General features: G+C 41.3%; 1 protein-coding gene across 3 annotated transcripts in view; it reads left to right on the plus strand.

The window, feature by feature from the left end:
* LOC112230263 (VPS10 domain-containing receptor SorCS1-like) overlaps positions 1-24,318 on the plus strand; it is a 155,081-nt gene that overhangs the window by 59,201 nt on the left and 71,562 nt on the right. For all 3 annotated transcript variants that reach the window (XR_006080603.1, XR_006080604.1, XM_042310768.1), the window contains exon 2: positions 21,991-22,058. Coding sequence is in view for 1 of the 3 variants with exons in the window: in XM_042310768.1 (XP_042166702.1) it covers positions 21,991-22,058 (68 nt within the window). In the remaining 2 variants the exon portion in view is untranslated. The remainder of the gene's footprint in view (positions 1-21,990; positions 22,059-24,318) is intronic.

Here is a 24,318-nt window from a genome sequence, read left to right on the forward strand (position 1 = left end):
CGCTCATTAGGCTTGAGGTACGGTTGTTTAAATCAGCATCCAATTTTGGGACCTTGAACATTAGAATAATCTAAGTGCTCATTAACATGTTGGTAAAGACCAGCTAGGCCATATTAATTTGTGCATGTTTTCATCCAAGTTGGCAGAGCAGCTTACACCTGCACTTTCCAATACAAAGCCCAACAGGCCCAGCTTACTATAAAATGATCTGCATAAATTACTTCTATATTAAATGCTGCATCCTTGCTGCTGTACTCAGGAAATGCATTCTCTCCATGGGGATACCAATGCACTCTATTTATACATAGTGGATTCATAATAGGCTAGTCCGAGACAATACTGCTAGTCCACTTTCAGAGATAATGAACATTTTCTGTCATAAATCCAGATCTGGCCAATTAGCTATATTGGCATATTAACGGCATGTGACATGACTGCAGTTTCCCCTGTATACTTACACAATCAAGTAGTTATAGATTATTAGTTAGTGTGTTGTCTTAAAATGATCTCAAATCAAAGTTGAATGGTCAGGCACACAGATCTGCAGGTGTGATAGCTGGTGCAGTGAAATGCTTATGTTACTAGCTCCAACAGTACAGTATAATCTCTCAAATACAAATACACAAATAATCAAAAATCAAATCAAGAAATCAAGAAATGACAGAACGAGTCCAATTAACAATCCAGGGGTAGATATATTAGAGTGAGTATGTGTCGGAATCCGTAACAGAACACCACATTTGCACACAACCTTTAATGAATACCACAGCTATGTATTATAGAACAATTAGGATGACAAAACCACCCGTCTATTTTTGGCCCAAGGTTTACTGTAAGTGCATCTTCAGAACCAAGCATCACGCTGTGGAACGCTGTTTGTGGATATTATAGATTGCTGACAACAACCTGGCAGGTACCGAGAGTCGAAATGTAAGTTACAGTCTAATGGCGGAGGCTACCCGTGTCAGGAAGACAGGCATGCGTGCAGTGCCTCTGTGAAAGAGTAATTTATCACCAAAAAAGTTAAGTCCCAATCAATGAAAATGTAAAGCAAGGCAACCTTTATTCTATTTGTGCTGATACCAGCTCAAAGCACCGCTATTGAAGGGGCTCAGAATCCATTTGCAAGCCCCTGGCACAACTCCTAGTCATGTTCCGAGCGGAGCAACCCAGATACTGTTAAAAAGGCTCCCTTTATATTGGGAAGCTGGGAGATGGAGGCAACATTGGCAGGCAGGGGCGGATGGAACGCAGTAGACGAAGTGGAATCAATGGAAACAGGGGCACATGCACCAATTATAGCCATGATTTCAAATGTAATCTCATAACACATATTAAAATACTTTTCCTGTTGAATAAATTTTACATTGCACAGGTGATTATTCCCAAGTCTGGAAGCCAAATAGTGTGACAAGGGCTTTTTGTAGCTGGAGTGTTAGCGGTACCCTCTTAGCATCGAATACATAATGAATTCAATTTCAAAAGCTGCTGTTTAGGTATAACAAATTCTTCCTTTCCCCCTATTTTTTGTCTCCTGATCGGGTTATGTATGTTTCGCTGACGCCAGTGTTTTTTCCCACTTAGTCGTCAAAATGCACGGCGCAGCTTGTTAGGGGTAAGCTAGTGTGTCAGCCACTGATAAGGGAAACTTGAGACATAATTCACCCTTGAATCTTTATGGTTCGCACTAGGCGCTAGCGTTTGAAAGTTCCAAAGGAAGTCTTGATCAAAGTGATTAAGGCTTTGCAATAATGACAAACATTAATAGTAATCTCTGCATTATGCATTCTACAGATAATATACAGATCTTTTCAATGAACAACCGTACATACCCTGAATACAACAATGCTGAACATCTCTAAGACAATCCTTCAGCCAGTGTCCCTCAAACAAACCTTGTTCATTTAGCAGTCTTTATGGTCCTCAAGCTCCACTTGACAAAGACATAAATACCTCTTTGTTGGATACTGAGGAAAAACACACTTGGTGTTTAATGGCCACTTATAGTAAACGAAGATAAACAGAATGATGATACCATGCAATATAAAAGTTGCTATATAATAATATCCAACTGTTATGGTGTAGTGGATGGATTCACAGTCAATGGAACGCTGATGACATAAGGCGGCACTATCGACGACTCAGCCTCATTAAAGCTAGAATTCTTAGTTGCTACATCCATTTCTGGACTTATAAATGAATGATATGTACCAATTGGTTCTTGAAGAATATAACTTATAAATGCCTCATGAGATTAGTTCTGTTTTACCCCCTCTGAACCCCAAAATATAAGCTTGTTTTACTCCAATGTTTGTAAACAATGTAAATGTTACCAGGCACTGTATAGCCTCAAAACATGGTTAAAACTATCATTTTGATATCATGACCCTGCATCCAAAGCTCTGTGTATGATTTTGAGAGTGGTTACATTTCTCCAGGCCCATCCCTCAACTTTTTACCAAAAAGATTTGATTAAGGATTTTTAGCTTTAACAGTGATCCCAAAAATTCAGAGTATAACACAACTTTCATAGCAGAATTCCTTCAATTGCAGTGTATGATATACAATGTTGTAGCTCTGAGTCTCTACTTTTATATAATGTAAAAAACTATGTTTCAAATTTTGCTACATAAGACCGAATCCAGGTTGGGAGTCCCGCTGAAAACTTAGACTGATATTGTCCTAATAACCAAAACCTTTTAGGCCTTTTTACTATAGTTTATGTGATGATATGGCATCGGAGGATACTTGAGTGTCAGCTGCATCTTGACACTTCTACCCCATAAATCATCTATGCAATACCTTCCAGAGTGGTTCCTGGGTAAAGCTAAGACTCCCTGTACAACTCTACCATGATGATAAGGATTGCCACCTGTTTGTATAGCTGTAGGTACGCTGTTTCACCTTCCAGAAATCTTAATTATGCATCATTTGATGCCATTTTCACAGCGAAGTAATGCAATTATCCCAAAGGCCTCCAAGCTTAGCCGCTTCACATTTTTGCTTCATAACCACTACTGATGTTTTACCGAGAAACTGTTGTCTTTGAGGGTTGTTGTTTTTGTGAAGGTTGAGTTTTTTTTTAAACCGTCTTCTCTTTTAAACTCTCCAGATTTGTTTGTCTGGTAAGGAGGGATTTGGAATAAATTTAAAGCGATCATGTTTTGTTTTTAAAAAAAGCCTCTGCACAACAGTTGCAGTCCTCTCCAGAGATGTCCGCATAAACCAAGCCGTCTGTTCAGAATCATTAATACACAAATTTCCCTAGCACTTCACTATGTGACGTAAGACATTCCATTTCCTTTTACCCCCGTTACGTTCATATTCTCTTCGGGGTTTATTACTACAACTAAGGCAACTGACAAATAATCACATGATACATTTCCTCTGCAGATATTGTGCTAGAGTTATATTCCATATATATTTTTTTTACAAACATCATTTAGATGTCAATGTAAAGATGGTATGCTAACACATAGCCCAGTCACAGGAGGGATCAGGCTGTAGAGAAGGGAATCCGTCAGAACATGGACAGATGAAATAGCAGACAGATTAGATATCAATAGGCTTCATGTTGACAGTGGGAAGGTAATCAGAGAAGATGTGATTCCATCTCAATGGAATCATAAGCTCCTTGGCCGGCGGTGAGGATTCGCTGATCCGCGACCTTCTGTTTTAAAGGCTGAGGATTTTTAAGTAATGAGATACACGCTATGATACAGCTTCTACCGCCAAGCCATAAGACCTCTAAACAAGACTGCTAAATAGCTAATCAAATGGCTACCTGGACTACCTGCATTGACCTTGTTTTGCACTGACTCAATGCACGCGCACTGGACTTTAGCCACACATACTCACACTGAAATCCCAATACACACACACACACACACACACACACACACACACACACACACACACACACACACACACACACACACACACACACACACACACACACACACATAACAATGCACACGCACTGGACTTTAGCCACACATACTCACACTGACATCCCAATACACACACACACACACACACATTACACACACACACACACACACATAACAATGCAAACGCACTGGACTTCAGCCACACATACTCACTCTGACATCCCAATACACACACACACATGACGTACACCCACACACACATAACATGCATAACATACAGGGTACTCCCTGTATACAACCCTAATATTTTCTACTCCCTATATATAGCAATGTCATTTTTACTCTCTATTTTTATTTGTTATTCACTGTGTATGTATTCCTCGGTCACAAATAATTTGTATGTTAGAAAAGGACCCGTAAGTAAGCATTTCACTGTTTGTCTACGAAGCATGTGACAAATACAATTTGATTTGTTTCTGATGAAACGGCTATATCGCAGACTTATACAGACAGACGCTGGGCTCCACCATAAGGTGCGAGTCAAAGCACATCAGATGAATTTTCCCGAATGTAGAAATATGCTGTGCCAGCGAAGACGCTCGGGTTCTAGGGCAGAAGAGGGGGAAATTCACATTTTGTTGTCAGGAAATGGATTTGCCATGATATTTAATGTGGAGAGCTTTCTCCTCTCCTTTGCAAATGACCCCGTATTGGAAAAATCAGATGGTTTGAGAAATCCATGAGATTAGATTCTGATACATTATGGACAGTGAGGGAACAATATAAACACAACACTTAGTTCTGCTGAAGAGACAACTGTGTTTGTGCTCTCCCCCGGAATGCGGAATGTGGTTTAGCCCTCTCAGGTCTATAAGTCATTATCAATACAACGTCACAATAAGGTGCAGAGCGTTCGATATTCCTGCAGGGGGGCATTGGTCCCCAAGCTCCGTTAAAACCATTGACAACTGTGTGACGTTTTCAAGGGATTGTTAAATAAATGTCAATTATTTGGTTGTAATATAATGTAATGTAATACCTCTTGAAGAACATACATTCTTAGAAAAAAAGGTTCCAAAAGGGTTCTTTGGCTGTCTCCAACCCTCTGTGGAAGTTGTTCTACATGGAACTCAAAAAGGTGCTACCTGGAACCAAAAGGGTTCTTTAAAGGGTTCACCTATGGGGACAGCTGAAGAACCCTTTTAGGTTGTAGATAGCACCTTTCTTTCTAACGGTGTAGTCAGAGCATCAGATTTCCAATTATTCCATGCAAAACAATTGCACACATTTAGCTCTATCATCATAGTTATGTTTAATCACAATTGCTGCTGACAGACATTATAGGCTACATTGATTGATGGACCAGGTCAACTTGGCTAGCTAGCTAATAACAGATCATGTCAATATGGCTAGTTAACAGGCTAGTTAACAGGCTAACTTTCAGGGGATAAACTAGATAACTATATATCCAAATATTGTTTGATTTGATTGCCATCTATAGTGGTGATGACAGTAGGCCGACTGATCATTTTACCAGGACGAGGACTTGTTGATGTCAATCACTTTCCAAAAGCCTCATCTCTGATGAAGCAAGCTAAATGACATGTTTTTTTGCTTAGCTAGCTACATGCCCAACGGATAGGATACCGTCACGTATCTGAAATGACATGATCAATTGATGTATTCTGATCATGAAGATCATGCAGTTACTTGCTGTATAACTCTGATAGAACTAAATGTGGAATAATCTGAACGGTCTAGTTCTGACTATTCTCTTCACGAGGTGATGATATTAAAACCAAACAGTTATAACATTTATTTAGCAATCCCTTGAAAACGGCACATAGTGTTCAGTGGTTGTAGCGGAGCTGGGAGTCTCCTTGCCCCCCGCCCACCCATCCACCCAAATGGACAAGGAACATAAATGGACTTTTTCCAATGAACTGTTCATGTGTTAGCATCCTTGTTTTCTGAGACATCATCTCTAGCATCTCAAGGTACAATAACAAGGTCAAAAAGTGAACGAGGCGATGCTTCAGAAGTCTCCTCTAATCCTCCAACCATCCCATTAGACCATCTCTCCTCTTTCTCTTTCCAGTCAGCACCTAATTGGTCCCTGCTTGTTATTTCAGCTCATAAATGATCTGATAGTTAAAAAAAGAGGTAGTCTTTTTCATATCAGTGTGGAAAGATGTGAAAAGCTTGACTCATTAATAAAATCCTGCTGTCTCCGTCATCCAAATGAAGGGGAATATTTTTTTTCTCAACCTCTTCAAGAAGGTCAAACAGCTCAATATGGGGAATTACGCACGCACACACGCATGCACGTAGAGAGAGTCTTTTAAAACGCTGCCAGCGGTACCATTCATTCCATTCATCTAATTAGACTAAATAATCATGCATCCTGTTATTTGGTCTAATTTATTTCATAGATTTTTATTTTCAACTGAACGTGGGAGTTTTAGCTGGTTGGAGGCATATTTTAGTGTCAGATTTGCTTGACATTGACAAGCATTTTAATGTGATGTGGGTGGTGTGTGTGTGCATGATGTTTTTGTGTCTGACAGAGTGTGTGTATCTGTTAAAAATTCATGCTGTCTTTCCTTTAGTACTCATCACCAGAACTGGTGTCAGATCCTATGATGTCGTATGTCCAAGCTACTCTGTCAAATAACTTCTTTCTCCATCACTAATGAAAGTCCGATTCTCTCTCTGTAAATTCCCTATCGCTTTGAACCTTCCGACAAAGTAGTCGTCCTCAGTTAATGCATGTACATGTATATTGCCATATTGCGGGTCAATAAGTGTCAATTCCATTTAGAGGGTTAGAGGGTTACTAAAATCATAATTTATTTTCTATTAAAGTTCAGTGAGATGTATTGACTGTATTACTAGGCAGTGTATAAGGCGGTAATAAGGTATACCTTTGATTATCTCAGGGGAATAATTGCGGTCAGACCAGATCATACCAGTCTAGGGAAGTAATTTGAAGTAATTTACTAATGTTTGTGTAAATATGCCGAACATCTATCTGTATGACAGACAGTCTGATGACAGAGAATGATGTTTCATATTAGCTAACTGTAACACGCCCACTGTTTAAGTTCTCCAACCAATCAGTTTGTGATGAGACAGGACATCCTTGTCTTACCACTGATTCTGCACCTGTCTGTATAGATTCTGTTGGCTCAGTCGTTTTTTTTTAACCTATGCAAAGATATGATCTTGTGTGTGTTTGTTTACCCTCAACACACATCTGTCAGGTTAGGCAAACATCGATTGGAAACTGAAACGGCAGCAGCAGAATGCCTAGCATGTTAAAAGCCTCTTAAGGATCCGCCCCCCTTTTTTTTCAATTGTCAGCTAAAATGACATAGCCAAATCTAGCTGCCTGGAGCTCAGGCCCTGAAGCAAGGATATGCATATTCTTGATACCATTTGAAAGGAAACACTTTGAAGTTTGTGGAAATGTGAAAGGAATATAGGAAAATATAATGCATTAGATCTGGTAAAAGATAATACAATGAAAAAAACAACCTTTTTTTGTATTTCTTTGGTGGACCATCATCTTTGAAATACAAGAGAAAGGCCAAAATGTATTATTCCAGCCCATGTGCAATTTAGATTTTGGACATTCGATGGGAGCAGTGTATGTGCAAAGTTTTAGACTGATGCAATGAATCATTGCATTTCTGTTCAAAATGTTGTATCAAGACTGTCCAAATGTGCCTAATTGGTTTATTAATTACTTTTCAAGTTCAAAACAGTACACTCTCCTCAAACAATAGCATGGTTTTCTTTCACTGTAATAGCTACTGTAAATTGTGCAGTTAGATTAACAAGAATTCAAGATTTCTGCCAATGTCTGATATGTCCTGGGAAATGTTATTGTTACTTAGAACCTCATGCTAATTGCATTAGCCTACGTTAGCTCAACCATCCCATGGGTGGGACACAGATCTGTAGAGATCCTTAAGAGGTCTAACCACTTATCAAGCATCAAAAATGGACTAAACATTCAAATCCTGTTGCTGACGGATTATTTTGCTGTGACAATATATGTCAAATTAAGATCCTACATCTGTATCAAAATATACTTTAAGGGGATCATTTGTGAGTGGAAAAATGACAGCATCAACAACTATCCAAAATCTACCCAAAGACACAAACATTGCTCACCGCGGAACTCAAATACACCATCAACACCATCAACCCACTCATTTGATGAACACCAGGTTTTTCATCACATGTTAGCAGCCACCCCGTGATCTAGTGCCTAGCGCTAAAATGGCGGATGGGATCCTTATAGCAATCATCCCATAGCATGCTGATGGGCCATGACGTCTGCTTGCTCCAGTTAGCTCCGTGCCTCTAGCCTAGCCGTGGAAATCTGTCTCGTCTGTCTGTTTCTGCACATCAATATGAAAAAAAAGTTGTGCCTGCCATCACCATCGAATGCCGGTATAAAGAGATGGAAGTGATTGGATTGAAGAATGGGAGTGGGGGATGAGAGCAAGGCTGGAAAGCTTGTTTGGCTATGCACAGACTGGATGTATATTGTATTTATATATAAAAGTCAGTCGGAGAACAAACTAGCTCTGGTTCTGATGAGTCATCCGTTTTGTGTAAGTACTGTATCTGTACTTTTACAAAGTAATAGTGTTGAATAGTTTTGGTGTAACATTTATACAGAATCATTACAACTATTCCCGAGGAACCCAGATAATGATAGATAGCAAACAAAAGTGGAAATTTGCCAAACACTTAAAACTTTTTTTCTTGCAGATAATATTCTCATTTTCCATTCATCTCATTTGAAACCAAGAGAAGTGGGAAGCTTGTAGTACAGTGGGTTCCGTATCATACATTTTATTCCACCTTTATTTAACCAGGTAGGCAAGTTGAGAACAAGTTCTCATTTACAATTGCGACCTGGCCAAGATAAAGCAAAGCAGTTTGACAGATACAACGACACAGAGTTACACATGGAGTAAAACAAACATACAGTCAATAATACAGTAGAAAAATAAGTCTATATACAATGTGAGCAAATGGGGTGAGATAAGGGAGGTAAAAGGGTAACACTGGGTAACATTCACCTCCCGTGACCTCGCCAAGTCAATACATCCACTTATTACTAATTGCATCTGGTAATACGGTAGACTGTACAATTGGTAAGGTAAGCGAAGTGCTGAATTGGCAGAATTTGGAATGCTGGAAATTCATTGTAATGAATGGATCAGGCTTGTTTTCTTCATTTCTGGTTTTCTCCCACATCCCTTTGCTAATAATAACCATATCCCCAGGATACACTAAATGAATTACATTTAACTGAACTTTGCGTAGCTGTATAGCACGATATTGTACAATAAAGCCGCTCTACATTTCTGTAATCATAAAACACATTTCAAATGCGAATTCCCTCCATGTGTTCTTCAGATTTATAATGAATTTCTTCGGGGGCCCACAAATCAAATTAGCTGGCGACCTTTTTACAGTTCGCACAGATTTGAGGTTGAAGATTTAATCATCAGGTAACAACTGTCTAGGGAGAGGGAGTTTAATTTCACAAAGCCAGTGTCAAAAAGGACAACTTCATGAAGGTTTTGTTTAAAGTTTATGGATTTAAATGCAGCAATTTAGAATGGTATTTGTACATACTGAACAACAGTATGTTTTTAGAGTTTATTAATTAGTATGCTCAATCTCTTCCACTGACACTTTGCTCCACAGACTGGGCTGAACTTTAGTCCCTGAAAAGTAAGCAGAATGTCCCTATCCGCTAACCATGAGTCAACTAGTACACTGTGTTCTGCGGAGCAGCTTATTTTAGCCGTGCCTTTCAAACGGGGCTTTTCTCCCCTGCATTACAAGAACATGTGGACCGATCTGCAACACCAAGGTGAGCTTCCCTTGGCTTTCTATGGATCCTGCCTCAGTCTTTGTCGATTAGTCAATAGATAAAAACTTTAAACCAGTTATGCGTCTCTCAATTGTGAATTCCCCTTCCCATAATCTCCCTGCTATCCCTAAGGACTCATTCGCTCTCCTCCATTTTAGCTGACCAAGGAGAATCCCTTTCCCTTTTTCCTTTCTCGGGCCTATAGAGGTGAGTGGATCTGTGTGTGCTGCCGTATGTGTATGTGAAGTCACAATAAACAATAAACAGACAAGAGGATAAGGGGAGTGGAGGTTTATGTCCTACCAATAACCCCCAGGGTTTATTGCTTTCAATTGTCTCCTCGCGGAGGAGTTCCTTGTATACAGTAGCCTCCTCTCTCCATGAGAGATTGAACAACTCCCCTCCCAGTGGCCTGGCCTATTAATTTATGCATTAACTTGGACTCGATCCAGTCTCACATTTCCAAAATGCAGCCAGTCATCAGCTCTCCAAGCCCAAATAATTATTCTAAGTAATTGGATATAGTGTCAAGAACGCCATTAAAAACAGTAAAAGGGGTTGGCTGACGCAGATCAACCAATCAATCATTACCGATCCCTAACCACTAACCAATAGGGGCCTCCCGCCTGTCCGTTACACGACAACTCTTTGTTGTTGACATTTTAAATAGCCGTATGGTTCCGCCTGGACTTGCCCAGGCATGTCCCTCTGTAGTAAACAAATACACAACGGCTCACTAACCCCACTATATACATGATATACTGGGACATCTATGCAAAGGGCAATGCTAAATGTGTCGCAGCAATTCTGAGTTTAGAGTACTACTGTTCGTGGCGTGTAATGCGCCCCCCATATGATGATAAACCATAAGTAATCAAGGAGGTGATAGAGGCCTATAAATTGTACTTGAATGGAGTTTACATTACAGTGAAGGTGAGACTGTTTGTTAAGCGCTGTGTTGAAAGGAGAGGCCTTGGGGTGACGGACATTGATCGTGTTTACATCATGTCCCCTGTATTATCCCCTAGTTAATGACACTGTTCAGATCAATGAATCTGATTGCACCCCCTGTAAATGGATTCGGTGGATGGTAGCCAATGAGATCGTCTCCAGATGACACTTTATAAATGGGTGCCATTGACTCGACAACTGGTTGTGTTTTCCTCCTTGCAGGCTACAGTGTTGGTCTCCTCTGGTCCTATCAATCTTTTGGCCCTAGCATGGCGGCTTCCCTTCTGTCCTTGTTTGTGTGTGTGGCCTCCTCAGCCAAGGCTGGCACTAACGGTCTGGCCTTGAATGATTTCCTGTGTGGGCTGGGTTGAAATCTTGGTCAGATCTGACATCATGGGGAGATTGATCAAACTCCATTGAACCGTGATTGAAACCAGAGTTCTGTCTTTCTTCTCCTTCCTCTTATATTGTTTTTCTTTTTTGTTGTTGCTTTATACAGGACATATTGAATATTCTGAATAATGCTATATCTCTAACTTTGGTGACTATTCTGAATACTGCTATATCTCTAACATTGTTGACTATTCTGAATACTGCTATATCGCTAACATTGTTGACTATTCTGAATACTGCTATATCTCTAACATTGTTGACTATTCTGAATACTGCTATATCTCTAACATTGGTGACTATTCTGAATAATGCTATATCTCTAACATTGTTGACTATTCTGAATACTGCTATATCTCTAACATTGTTGACTATTCTGAATACTGCTATATCTCTAACATTGTTGAATATTCTGAATACTGCTATATCTCTAACATTGTTGACTATTCTGAATACTGCTATATCTCTAACATTGTTGACTATTCTGAATACTGCTATATCTCTAACATTGTTGACTATTCTGAATACTGCTATATCTCTAACATTGTTGACTATTCTGAATACTGCTATATCTCTAACATTGTTGACTATTCTGAATAATGCTATATCTCTAACATTGTTGACTATTCTGAATACTGCTATATCTCTAACATTGTTGACTATTCTGAATACTGCTATATCTCTAACATTGGTGACTATTCTGAATACTGCTATATCTCTAACATTGTTGACTATTCTGAATAATGCTATATCTCTAACATTGGTGACTATTCTGAATAATGCTATATCTCTAACATTGGTGACATTGTTGACTATTCTGAATACTGCTATACCTCTGACATTGATGACATTGTTGACTATTCTGAATAATGCTATATCTCTAACAATGATGACATTGTTGACTATTCTGAATAATACTATATCTCTAACAATGATGACATTGTTGACTATACTGAATGCCATATATTTTCTTCCTATACAATGCTCTCTTGTGCTGAAATTGAGTGTGCCTATTGGTGTGCAGCGTGTGTCTCCTATTCTATTACCAGGGTATGAAGCTCCCGTATCGATACAGCTGTCTGTGTACACGCTAGAATACGGCTTGTTCCAACCCCCCAGGGAGCCGTTTTATCATCTCATTACAGTGACGTGCGAGACGAGGTTAAGACCCCCGTTGATTGTAATTCTCATTCCTCTGTGTTCTCGTGTTAACGGCTATCTCTTTAGCCACCTCAGCTACTTGAAAATCTTGTTTCTCATTTGTATCGTTTTTATCCCTCCACGTAATACCTACTTTTGGTTTGTCTTAACGTGTTTTTCTTTGACGCAAATTAAGCACGTGAATGATGTTGAGGTGCCTCACACAATGGTTTGATACACAATGGTTTGATACACAACAGAGCCGAACAACAACAGAAAGGGAGTCAGTGTCATGGCGGTGGTGAGTGTTGGCGGTGATTGCAAAACTAGCAGTAGGTGGGTGGGCCGCGATGATTCCAAGGGAGGGAAGTATTGGTTTAGACTGGAGCTCTACTGCTAATCACCTTTAATCACATGCAAATGCTGGGAATCAGGAGTCTTTGATTCTGAATAATGGGAACAAAGAAAGAGATTGGCAGAGAAGAGCTTGTTAGCTACTACCACCATCTCTTCTTCCCCCTGTCTCTCACTCTCTCTCTCTTGCTCTCTCCCTCTTCCTCCTTCGCTCTCTCCCTCTTCCTCCTCTCTGTCTCTCTCTCTCCCGCTCTCTCTGTCTCTCCCTCGGCCTTCTTCTCTCTCCCTCTTCCTACTTCTCTCTCTCGCTCGCTCTCTTTTGCTCTCTCTCTCTCTCTCTCTCTCTTGCTGCAAAGCCTGGAGGGACAATTCATCTGCCTTCTGCCCCTAGTACTCAAACTACCCAGCCCCAAACTGGAGGCCAATCAAGTAATATCAATGAGACAAAAAGTGGACCGATTATTTTGCCTCCGAGGGAGAGAGAGGGAGAGAGTGTCTTTGCCAGATAGATAGATAGATAGATGTAGCTTTGTAAATACCTTTTATTATCCCATTAGTGAGCTGATGCTACTTCTGAGGATGAACATCTGAATAATTAATCTGCGATGAGCGAGATTCTTTTTTAGTTTTATTTGTCACGCTCCATCTGGCTAGTAGTGTAGCGACTGTAGCTAATAATCTCATGTAGGTTGTGCTGTTAACACATAGGGGAAAAACAGCCGCTAGACTAGCCTCTTGGGCCTCTGCAGTCTAGTACCAAAATCCAAGTCAGCCACAGCATTTTACTCATAGACTCGGTTTCATAGACTCGGTTTGTGTAATGCTTTCATCATATCCGCACCTTTCTGTCACCGCTAACATAAAAACTTGATTTTCAACTCGGTGAAAATCATATACCCACAGACTTCTCATTCCCATTCAATACCACTAGAAACTTTGAGTATGTCTGTGAGTTTCATAGTGCTTTCATATCCACACCTTTCTGTCACCGCTAACATAAAACTTGATTTTCCACGTTGACAGTTCCAAGGTTTTATGTGTTATTGCAATATCCCCCGGGGATATGTGAGCGGGTTCATCGGATTAACATTCATATATTCAGTTTTATTTGTCAAATGATCAGGAGTGAGCAACCACATTCCTCTCTCGCGGTACGGAAGTGATGTACTATATTTAACCAGTGGGTGGATTGTAACCTACTTTGGAAGTTAAAACTCAATTGTTGGAGCTCGGGCTTTTCATACTACGCAGGCAGGAACTCTTACCTACTTGGGATACGGTGAATAGTCCCGTTATCTTTTGTCTAGAGCGAGAGTGTCCATGAATTCAATTTCAATAATTCTGTCAAGAGTTATCTTCCCCTTATTTCAAAGTACTAAACAGTGATTTATTACCCGAATCGACATTGTTTTCAGATACATCATTCATTTGAAGACCTATGTGCGCACAGACACGCACACGCTCATTCGCACTCGCACACATACACATTTGCACTCGCATACAAGCATGCACACGCACGCACACCCACACACACTCAAACCCCCCAAAACAATAGTTTGTGAACAAATGTGCATAATGAACATATGTGCATAATTCATGGCAGTATACAGTAGCAGTCAAAAGTTTGGACACATGCTCATTCAAGGATTTATTTTTATTTTTATTTTTTACTATTTTCTACATTGTAGTATAATAGTGAAGACATCAAAACTATGAAATAACACGTATGGAATCATGTAGTAACCAAAAAAGTGTTAAACAAATCAAAATATATTTAAGATTCTTCAAAGTAGCCACCCTTTGCCTTGATGACAGCTTTGCACACTCTTGGCATTCTCTCAACCAACTTCATGAGGTAGTCACTCTGGGGTCCAACTCATTCCAAAACAGCTCAATTGGGTGGAGGTGGAGGTCGGGTGATTTATGGAGGCCAGGTCATCTGATGCTGCGCTCCATCACTCTCCTTCTTGGTCAAATAGCCCTTACACAGCCTGGAGCCTTTTTTCTGTACAGCACTCTTATATATCAGCTGATGTAAGAAGGGCTATATAAATAAATTTGATTTGAAAAACAAATGTTAGTCCCACTAAGCGCACACCAGATTGGATGGCGTATCGCTGCAGAATGCTGTGGTAGCCATGCTGGTTGTGTGCCTTGAATTCTAAATAAATCACAGACAGTCTCACCAGCAATGCACCCCCACACCATCACACCTCCTCCTCCATGCTTCACGGTGGGAACCACACATACAGAGATCATCCGTTCACCTACTCTGTGTCTCGCAAAGACATGGCTGTTGGAACCAAAAACCTAAAATTTGGAATCAGACCAAAGGACAGATTTCCACCGGTCTAATGTCCATTGCTCGTGCTTCTTGGCCCAATCAAGTCTCTTCTTCGCAGCAATTCAACCAGGAAGGCCTGATTCATAAAGTCTCCTCAGAACAGATGTGTCTGTCACTTGAACTCTGTGATGCATTTATTTGGGCTGCAATCTGAGGTGCAGTTAGTTAATTGCCGATTTCTGAGGCTGGTACTTTTGACTAGTGCATATACAGTAAGTGAATTCAACAGTGTTCAGTTGAAATTAAGTTGGGGTGCCCAGTAGCTCGTTCATCTAGACACACACACACACACACACACACACACACACACACACACACACACACACACACACACACACACACACACACACACACACACACACACACACACACACACACACACACACACACACACAGTAGCTCAATGTCATCCCCTGTTACAGTGATCACGCTGTGAATAAGGCGAATCCTGACATCTAATCAGGCCAGTAGCATTGCAGGTGGCAGAATCAAACTACAGCAATGAAAATCTGCATTTGCACTTTGGATGTGTTTTTAGTAATTTCAGAGTCTTCTTCCCACCACAGTGCTTTGTGTTTATCTGTTCTTCTGCTGATAGGGCTAAACACATACAAGCAAGGCAGATAACTACTAAGTACAGTTGAAGTCGGAAGTGTACATACACTTAGGTTGGAATCATTAAAACTGTTTTTTCAACCACTCCACAAATTTCTTGTGGAGTGTTTTGGCAAGTCAGTTAGGACATCTACTTTGTGCATGACACAAGTAATTTTTCCAATAATTGTTTACAGACAGATTATTTCACTTTATTCACTGTATCACAATTCTAGTGGGTCAGAAGTTTACATACACTAAGTTGACTGTGCCTTTAATCAGCTTGGAAAATTCCAGAAAATGATGTCATGGCTTTAGAAGATTCTGATAGACTAATTGACATCATTTGAGTCAATTGGAAGTGTAACTGTGGATGTATTTCAAGGCCTACCTTCAAACTCAGTGCCTCTTTGCTTGACATCATTGGAAAATCAAAAGAAATCGGCCAAGACCTCAAAAATGTTTTGTAGACCACCACAAGTCTGGTTCATCCTTGGGAGCAATTTCCAAACGCCTGAAGGTACCACATTCATCTGTACAAACAATAGTATGCAAGTATAAACACCATGGGACCATGCAAAGTTGTGGAAAAATGGCAACAAAGTCAAAGTATTGGAGTGGCCATCATAAAGCCCTGACCTCAATCCTATAGAAAAATTGTGGGCAGAACTGAAAAGCATGTGCGAGCAAGGAGCCCTACAAACCTGACTCAGTTACACCAGCTCTGTCAGGAGGATTGGGCCAAAATTCACCCAACTTATTGTGGGAAGCTTGTGGAAGGCTACCTGAAACATTTGACCCAAGTTAAACAATTTCAAGGCAATGTTACCAAATAGTAATTGAGTTGTATGTAAACTTCTGACCCACTGGGAATGTGACGAAAGAAGCAAAAGCTGAAATAAACAATTCTCTCTACTATTTATCTGACATTTAACATTCTTACCATTCTTTACTAGGATTAAATGTCAGGAATTGTGAAAAACTGAGTTTAAATGTATTTGTCTAAGGCGTATGTAAACTTACAACTTCAACTGTATATCAGTACAATATAACATCTTATTTCCAGTAGTATCCAACCTGGGATATATATATCAACATACGATATCCAGCCGTGAATAGAGAGATTGTGCATACTGTGTGACAGATCTTGACTAAAACCCTGGGGGTATGTCAACAAGTTGGTTTACAACACTGAATATGTTGGTCTTAAAATATACAGAAAACTATATCACTGTGGTTTCGGGGTAATATTGTCAAAAGAAAAAAAAAAATATATAGACTTTCTATTAGACTAGCTAATTAGGCCCCAGAAATAGGCATCCCCAAACCCAGAACATTACTATGCATGTTTGTTATTTATACTAACATTTCTTTGCCTGGGACATTGCTCTCAAATGACACGTTTTGATCCTCAATGGAGACAGATTTTTGGGGGGATATCCAAGAATTTGACAGATGTCTTGAAAATCCAGGTTCGCAGTAACATTTTACTTTCATATCGGGGATAGGCATGGATTGTGAAATATTTCCAAGATATGAAACGACAACAGCTAATCCTACAGAGAGAAGGCATGTTGTCACGATGATCCCTCCGGAGTTTGACAGATTCAGGTTTTTGAACATCTAGGAAGATGAATCATGTTTAGATATGATATATATGTATTTGACTAACTTGTTTTTTTTCTTGGGAATATAATAGATATGTAGTAGCGTGCAATGCATTCCTTATAGATTTAAAAACCCAGAGAAACATTGGGTGCGAGCACTCAAGACTCAAGACTACAGTATCTGAATATCTGAGACGATACCTGAAACATTAATAAGAGTGAGGAATACAGAATTGTACTTTAGGAATACAGAATTGTACTTTAGCATGCAGTCAGAAAAAACATGACTAAACTCTCTCTCTCTCGTACAATTTAGTGAAAGAAATACAGAAGAAGACGAAGAGTTTTATATGAATGTCCTAAAGTGTGTGCTGAACATGTCTAATTTCTGGGAGTTTCACAGTCAGACAAAGCCGTGGCTAGGATCCCTGTGTTTTCTATTTGTTTGCTGTTCTGGGCTCTCTGTTGCCGTAGGAGATCGTAATTATTATTTGTATATGCGTGTTTGGGGATTTTGATCGTTGTTCATCATTTACATTTTTTTCTCCCCTTGTCAAGGACAATCACCAGATAGCGGGAAACACAACGAGCCGTTTTCTGGCAGCAAAGACACTCAGTGTGTGTGCGTTTTTTCTTTCTGTGTGTGTGTGTATTCATGTGTGTGTTTCTGTCTCTCTCTGTGTGTGTGTGTATTCATGTGTGTGTTTCTGTCTCTCTCTGTGTGTGTGTGTATTCATGTGTGTGTTTCTGTCTCTCTCTGTGTGTGTGTGTATTCATGCGTGTGTTTCTGTCTCTCTCTGTGTGTGTGTATTTGCGTGTGAAAGAGAAACTCTAAGCACTTAAGTCTTTGCAGAAACACAGCTGTTATTGATCCGCACCCTGAGCTCAAACCTCTCTTTGCATTTCTAATACCCCCTAAAATTCTGCCAACCAGACTTTGCATAACATTTGCAAACTCCCTCAAACTGGCCTTCAATGCACTTTGAAAGTTTTACTTATCCGAAAGGGAACACTTAATACAAACCTCGCCAGGCCTACCACCGCGAACGTTCTTCTGAAGCCCAGTGACTTACTTCAATGTGGGGTTTTCAGCATAATGCATCCATAAACAGAGCTGTCGCCTCAACCTGCCACAGCCACGGAAACCCAAACGCCTCACAAGCTAAAAGTCAGTCTTCCATCGTCTCTCCCTCACACAACTCTCTCCCCTTTGTTAGTCCTTCTCAAATATCTCCATTTCCCAAAAGTCTGTCTTTTCCTTCTATTGCTCGGCAAGGTAATATTTACAGTAGGAGTCTACCCACGGGCCTAATTGGCAAGCTCAGTAATGTAGCATATGCACTTTCCAGCGGGGAGACCATCTGACACGGACGCACGCTGATGGCCACCCACATTAGGCTCCATATGTGGCAGACCGATGGGTCCGCATGCACACTGTCCTTCAGCTAATGATGCCAGCTACACAGCCAGCCCCGCCTGGCCTGCTCCGCTTTTACAGCTCTGCTTACTTTGCTTTTAAAGGACTTTATCTGCCCAGGTTATTGGTTGTTTGAGCGAGGGCGAGGTGATAGAGAACCTGGCTCTAGTACACAGAAACAGGCAGAGGTGGAGGCATAGGCATGGAGTACAGAGATACAGAGATACATTGGTACAAGGGCACCTGCTCTGACAAACAGACATCCACAAGGCTTCTCTCTCTCCCTCTATCTCCTTCCCTCCTCTCTCTCTCCTAAATTCTACCAAACCTCTAAATTCACTTTTTAATTTAGAGGTTTGGTAGAATTTAGGAGAGAGAGAGGAGGGAAGGAGATAGAGGGAGAGAGAGAAGCCTTGGAGGTGGTTGTGTGTGTGTGTGTGGTGTGTGTGTGTGTGTGTGTGTGTGTGTGTGTGTGTGTGTGTGTGTGTGTGTGTGTGTGTATGCGCCTGTGTACGAATTCTCCCTCCAGCTGGCCAGCGAAATGGACTGGGTCATTAGCATGCATTGGTCTCATCTGCACATGTGAGGTTATTCATCCCCTGGGGTAAATCTCTCCTCACCGGAGTATCTACCACTCAGACGCTTTGAGGGGACGCCGGGCTACGTTGTGAACAGGCTCTTCATTTAAAGGAGTTTTGTGTTGATGTTTTCTTCTCTCTAACCTTAACTCCTCCACAGGTCGACCCAAAGCAGCCGTGTGTGTGTGTGTGTGTGTGTGTGTGTGCGCGTGCATTGGTTCGGTGCGTTCCGAGGCCGCAGATGTTGCCTCATACATAATACAGCGTGATCAAAGGGGCCTGCCTCACAATGTAATTCCCCGCTGCAGAGGTGCATCTGTTCTGGAGTTGTAACTCACTCGCGGGGCCCCACGCTGGCGGAACTCACTTCACAAAGTCACACAAGTTCCACGGTGGTGACTCCTCCGCCACGCCTGCCTCCACAACATGCAGCAGGGGGTAGACTCAAAGGTATCCGAGGGACAGGGAAACAGTTGGATGTTGCCATGACGCAGCGTGCAGCCAAGGAACATTGTGTAGCCGGTCTTGGAGACGGCATGTACAAATTGTTTATAGGCTCCGGTTGTTTTGTTTTTGCTGTACACTATGGACTTGGGACGATATTCCACAGAGTTTTTTCCCCTGAATATGCAGTTCCCTGAAGTTCCTCTTAGAAGTTTCAGACCGCCTATGGGTGTTTGTGTATGGAGGGGAAAAAATAAGCTATGTAGATGATGCTAAGGTCATCTGGATGACATGAGGCTGATAAAGATAGACATAACACTGCTGCTGGATCTGTTCGACTTGTCCATGTTGTTACTGACCTCTGTGTTGTATGACATCCACACGCATTTGAACAATCCCGAAACTGTCAAACCCATGACATCATACTCCAGGAGATTTCACACAGTTACCAACATGCTAACAGACAGCAAACATTGCGTGAAACGTCAGGGGCCTATAGTACCATGTCAAAGTAGACTGGTAAACTACAGGTGTGCTTGGTGAGTAGCTCCTTCGCACACAAATTGCAATGAAATTCAAATATACCTCTAGTCATAAAGTAAATAGATTGCGAGGGCTTCTGTAGTTCCGTGCCTCTGTAGTAACATGCTTCTGTAGTAACATGCTTCTGTAGTAACATGCTTCTGTAGTAACATGCTTCTGTAGTTCCGTGCCTCTGTAGTAACATGCTTCTGTAGTAACATGCTTCTGTAGTTCAGTGCCTCTGTAGTAACATGCTTCTGTAGTTCCGTGCCTCTGTAGTAACATGCTTCTGTAGTAACATGCTTCTGTAGTTCCGTGCCTCTGTAGTAACATGCTTCTCTAGTTCCGTGCCTCTGTAGTAACATGCTTCTGTAGTAACATGCTTCTGTAGTTCCGTGCCTCTGTAGTAACATGCTTCTGTAGTAACATGCTTCTGTAGTTCCGTGCCTCTGTAGTAACATGCTTCTCTAGTTCCGTGCCTCTGTAGTAACATGCTTCTGTAGTAACATGCTTCTGTAGTTCCGTGCCTCTGTAGTAACATGCTTCTGTAGTTCCGTGCCTCTGTAGTAACATGCTTCTGTAGTTCCGTGCCTCTGTAGTTCCGTGCCTCTGTAGTAACATGCTTCTGTAGGTCCGTGCCTCTGTAGTAACATGCTTCTGTAGTTCCGTGCCTCTGTAGTAACATGCTTCTGTAGTTCCGTGCTTCTGTAGTAACATGCTTCTGTAGTTCCGTGCCTCTGTAGTAACATGCTTCTGTAGTTCCGTGCCTCTGTAGTAACATGCTTCTGTAGTAACATGCTTCTGTAGTTCCGTGCCTCTGTAGTAACATGCTTCTGTAGTTCTCATTCTGCTTCGGGCGGAATGCGATTTATCTGTCTTTTCGTTTTTCCCCCGAAGACTTGGATCGACCCAGATTTTCCTTCTAAATCCCATGCACTTTCAGGGTGTTACAGTTATAAAGAATGTTTACAGTGCCGCGTTTAGATTGAATAGGATATGATTAAGTAATGAGCTCTAAATAATTAGTCGTCACACGCTGTTCATCTGATGTATCTTTTAGTTCTTCTCGCTGACAGTTCAGCTGAGCTTGCTAGTCAGTAGTCAGATCCCCTGAACAAGCTAGGTGGAGGACACATTTGTTTAATGTATTCTCTATCAGGTAGGACCGTGAGTTTCCCAAAGACGGAACTATGCCTTTCATGTGTGGCTACAGAGGCTACATATCAAACATTTAATAGCTTCCTTTCTCTGTTCCTTCTGTTTTCTATTTTGAAAAGGATGTGATGGGTGATTTTAGAAAGTATGGAAGAAGCATCTTGTCTTACACAAGTGATCATGAAATAAAGGGACACCATTTGAACGTGGGAAAAGAAAGGGGGAGACCTAGTCAGTTGTACAACTGAATGCATTCAACGGAAATATGTCTTCCGCATTTAACCCAAGCCCTCAATCAGAGAGGTGCGTGGGGGGGGGGGCTGCCTTAATCGACATCCACGTCATCGGCGCACGGGGAACAGTGGGTTAACTGCCTTGCTCAGGGGCAGAACGGCAGATTTGTACCTTGTCAGCTCGGGGATTCGATTCAGCAACCTTTCGGGGATGTTAACAGGCCAAATTGTTGATGACCTGTGGCTTGTAACACCAATAACAGATCATTTCCTAGGATTTCACATACTGTAGAAGAAACACGGTCTCCTTGACTGCTGACAATGTAATTCGGGGACAAATCGTCAAATGTTTGGAATTGCTTTGTGAAATGCGATTACGCCTAAGTTTAGTTTTGTTTGTTGAAACGTGCATTTATTGTAGGCTCCGGGTTAAAGTGTATTCATAAGGATTCTTCCTCGTGTCTTGCAGGTGATTCTCATGCTGACCAAGCTGTTTGACTTCAACCTGAACAGTGTCACAGAGAGCTCGTTGTGGAGGTAAGCACATCATGCAACGACAAAGTAAGTCTTCTGTGTACATTTCTGTGTCAAGTCTTCAGCGACTGCCCGTTATATTGGATTCTTAGCTGCAACAAGTTTGTGTTTCATGCCCTGTCTCCCTTGTATACCACAAACATTATAAATGCATATAATAAGTATAAGTACATCGCCATAAGAGGTTAACAAATTGAAGCCTTACACAAAATCACCTTGAATATTTAAACGGTGCAACTTGCCCTCTCCTCGTTGAGGAGACTTTTCACCCGCATAACGTGCACCTGTCTCCAGAACCTTCCAGCTGACTGACCAGATGTTTAATTCATCCCAAAGCAGACAGGCATTAGTGTGAATATGAGTCACAGCTACTCACGGGCAGCCAATGTGCTCTCCAGTGTTGTCCAAGTGCACTTACTTTGACTGGCCTTGAGTGCAGCTCAAGCGAGTCTCGTTGCACTTTCAGCTCAAGGGGCTCCTCCGCATTACTGAAAACTGAATTCATACATAATCCACTCCCTTGGCTATTGTTGTAATATCTTGTATTTGTAGGTCTACAGGTTGTGTTCTTGCTACCTTGATATTCGGTGCCCAATAGGTTATTTATACAGTGTGACATTCTGTGATTCTGTTCAGAGTCACGTACAAGTATGTTTGAGACTTTGCCGAAAATGTAAAGTGCTTGACTGTCCATTGGAAAGCCCACAGTTAAAGGATTTTAGTTGTTCTTCTATAGACTCCTTTCAGCGGAGCATGTTTTGTGACGTCTCGACCTTATTTTACCCCGGTCTTTTGTAAAAAAAAAAAGAGAGTCAAATTGAAAGCTCTTACATTTGTTCCACTTGGCAATCATCAAAGTTGATTGAATGCGGGTTTTGGCATTTTAAGAGACTTCGGAAACAGCAGACCTGTCAAATCTGTACAAATCTCAGCGGTGCGGGTCTGCTGGAACATTGCGGCCCTCATGTGAGAAAGAGGAAAACAGACCTCAGGACTTTCCAGTGATTTCAGCGGCCCACAACTGATCCGTGGGTCCACCCCAAAGCCTATCTCCCAACCATAGCAGTGGTAAATGCAGCGTTATGTGATTCTCTATGTAAGTCCTAACCACTAACCGTTAGTGGCTCAAGGCCGTGGATGGCTCAAACGTGAACGGGCGTGATACCTCATTACCCTGTTAATGGTGCGTCTAACATCGAGAGAGAGAGAGAGACTGTCCTGGTAGTTTAAGAATGGTAGACAGCCATCAAACCTGGGGCAGAAATGGGAGGGGGGTACAAGCCCAACCTGCTCCTCTCTAAGCGGAGTGGAGAGAGAGAAATGCTATCGGAGTGCACCGATGCAATTCACACATTCATTTGGCATACTTAGCAAAGCTGCCATCCGTTGGACGTTTCAAGCTGTTTATTGTTTATGTTGCACCCCGCTAATGCAATTAGCGACCTCTCGCTAACCATCTCCAGATACCCCCCACTCATTGATTAATCAAACTCCAATAGGGAAGACAACAGGGCTTCGGACTGCTGCTGTCATAGTACAGTAGATATATGGGGGGAAATCTAATTGGGCGTGCACTGGGGGTACTCTAAGTCTCCTCCCAAAATAAAGTTGTTGTCCTTGAAAAGAACCCAACAAGGCAATATCACATTAGTACGGTATGAATAAAAGAGCTTGAAATTGAACCCTCACCTAAAACAGAGGAGTAGCTAGGTATATGATGTGAGGAGTAGCTAGGTATATGATGTGAGGAGTAGCTAGGTATATGATGTGAGGAGTAGCTAGGTATATGATGTGAGGAGTAGCTAGGTATTTGATGTGAGGAGTAGCTAGGTATATGATGTGAGGAGTAGCTAGGTATATGATGTGAGGAGTAGCTAGGTATATGATGTGAGGAGTAGCTAGGTATGTGATGTGATATGATGTGAGGATATGATGTAGCTAGGTATATGATGTGAGGAGTAGCTAGGTATATGATGTGAGGAGTAGCTAGGTATATGATGTGAGGAGTAGCTAGGTATATGATGTGAGGAGTAGCTAGGTATGTGATGTGAGGAGTAGCTAGGTATATGATGCGAGGAGTAGCTAGGTATATGATGTGAGGAGTAGCTAGGTATATGATGTGAGGAGTAGCTAGGTATTTGATGTGAGGAGTAGCTAGGTATATGGAATAACTCAATCACCTGTAACACAATACACAATCCCCAGTGATCCAATATCACAGTGAACCAGATCACCGTTATCAGACTCGCTTTACATTTGCATT

This window comes from Oncorhynchus tshawytscha, linkage group LG32 (assembly GCF_018296145.1).
Source record: "Oncorhynchus tshawytscha isolate Ot180627B linkage group LG32, Otsh_v2.0, whole genome shotgun sequence".
Lineage (NCBI taxonomy): Eukaryota > Metazoa > Chordata > Actinopteri > Salmoniformes > Salmonidae > Oncorhynchus > Oncorhynchus tshawytscha.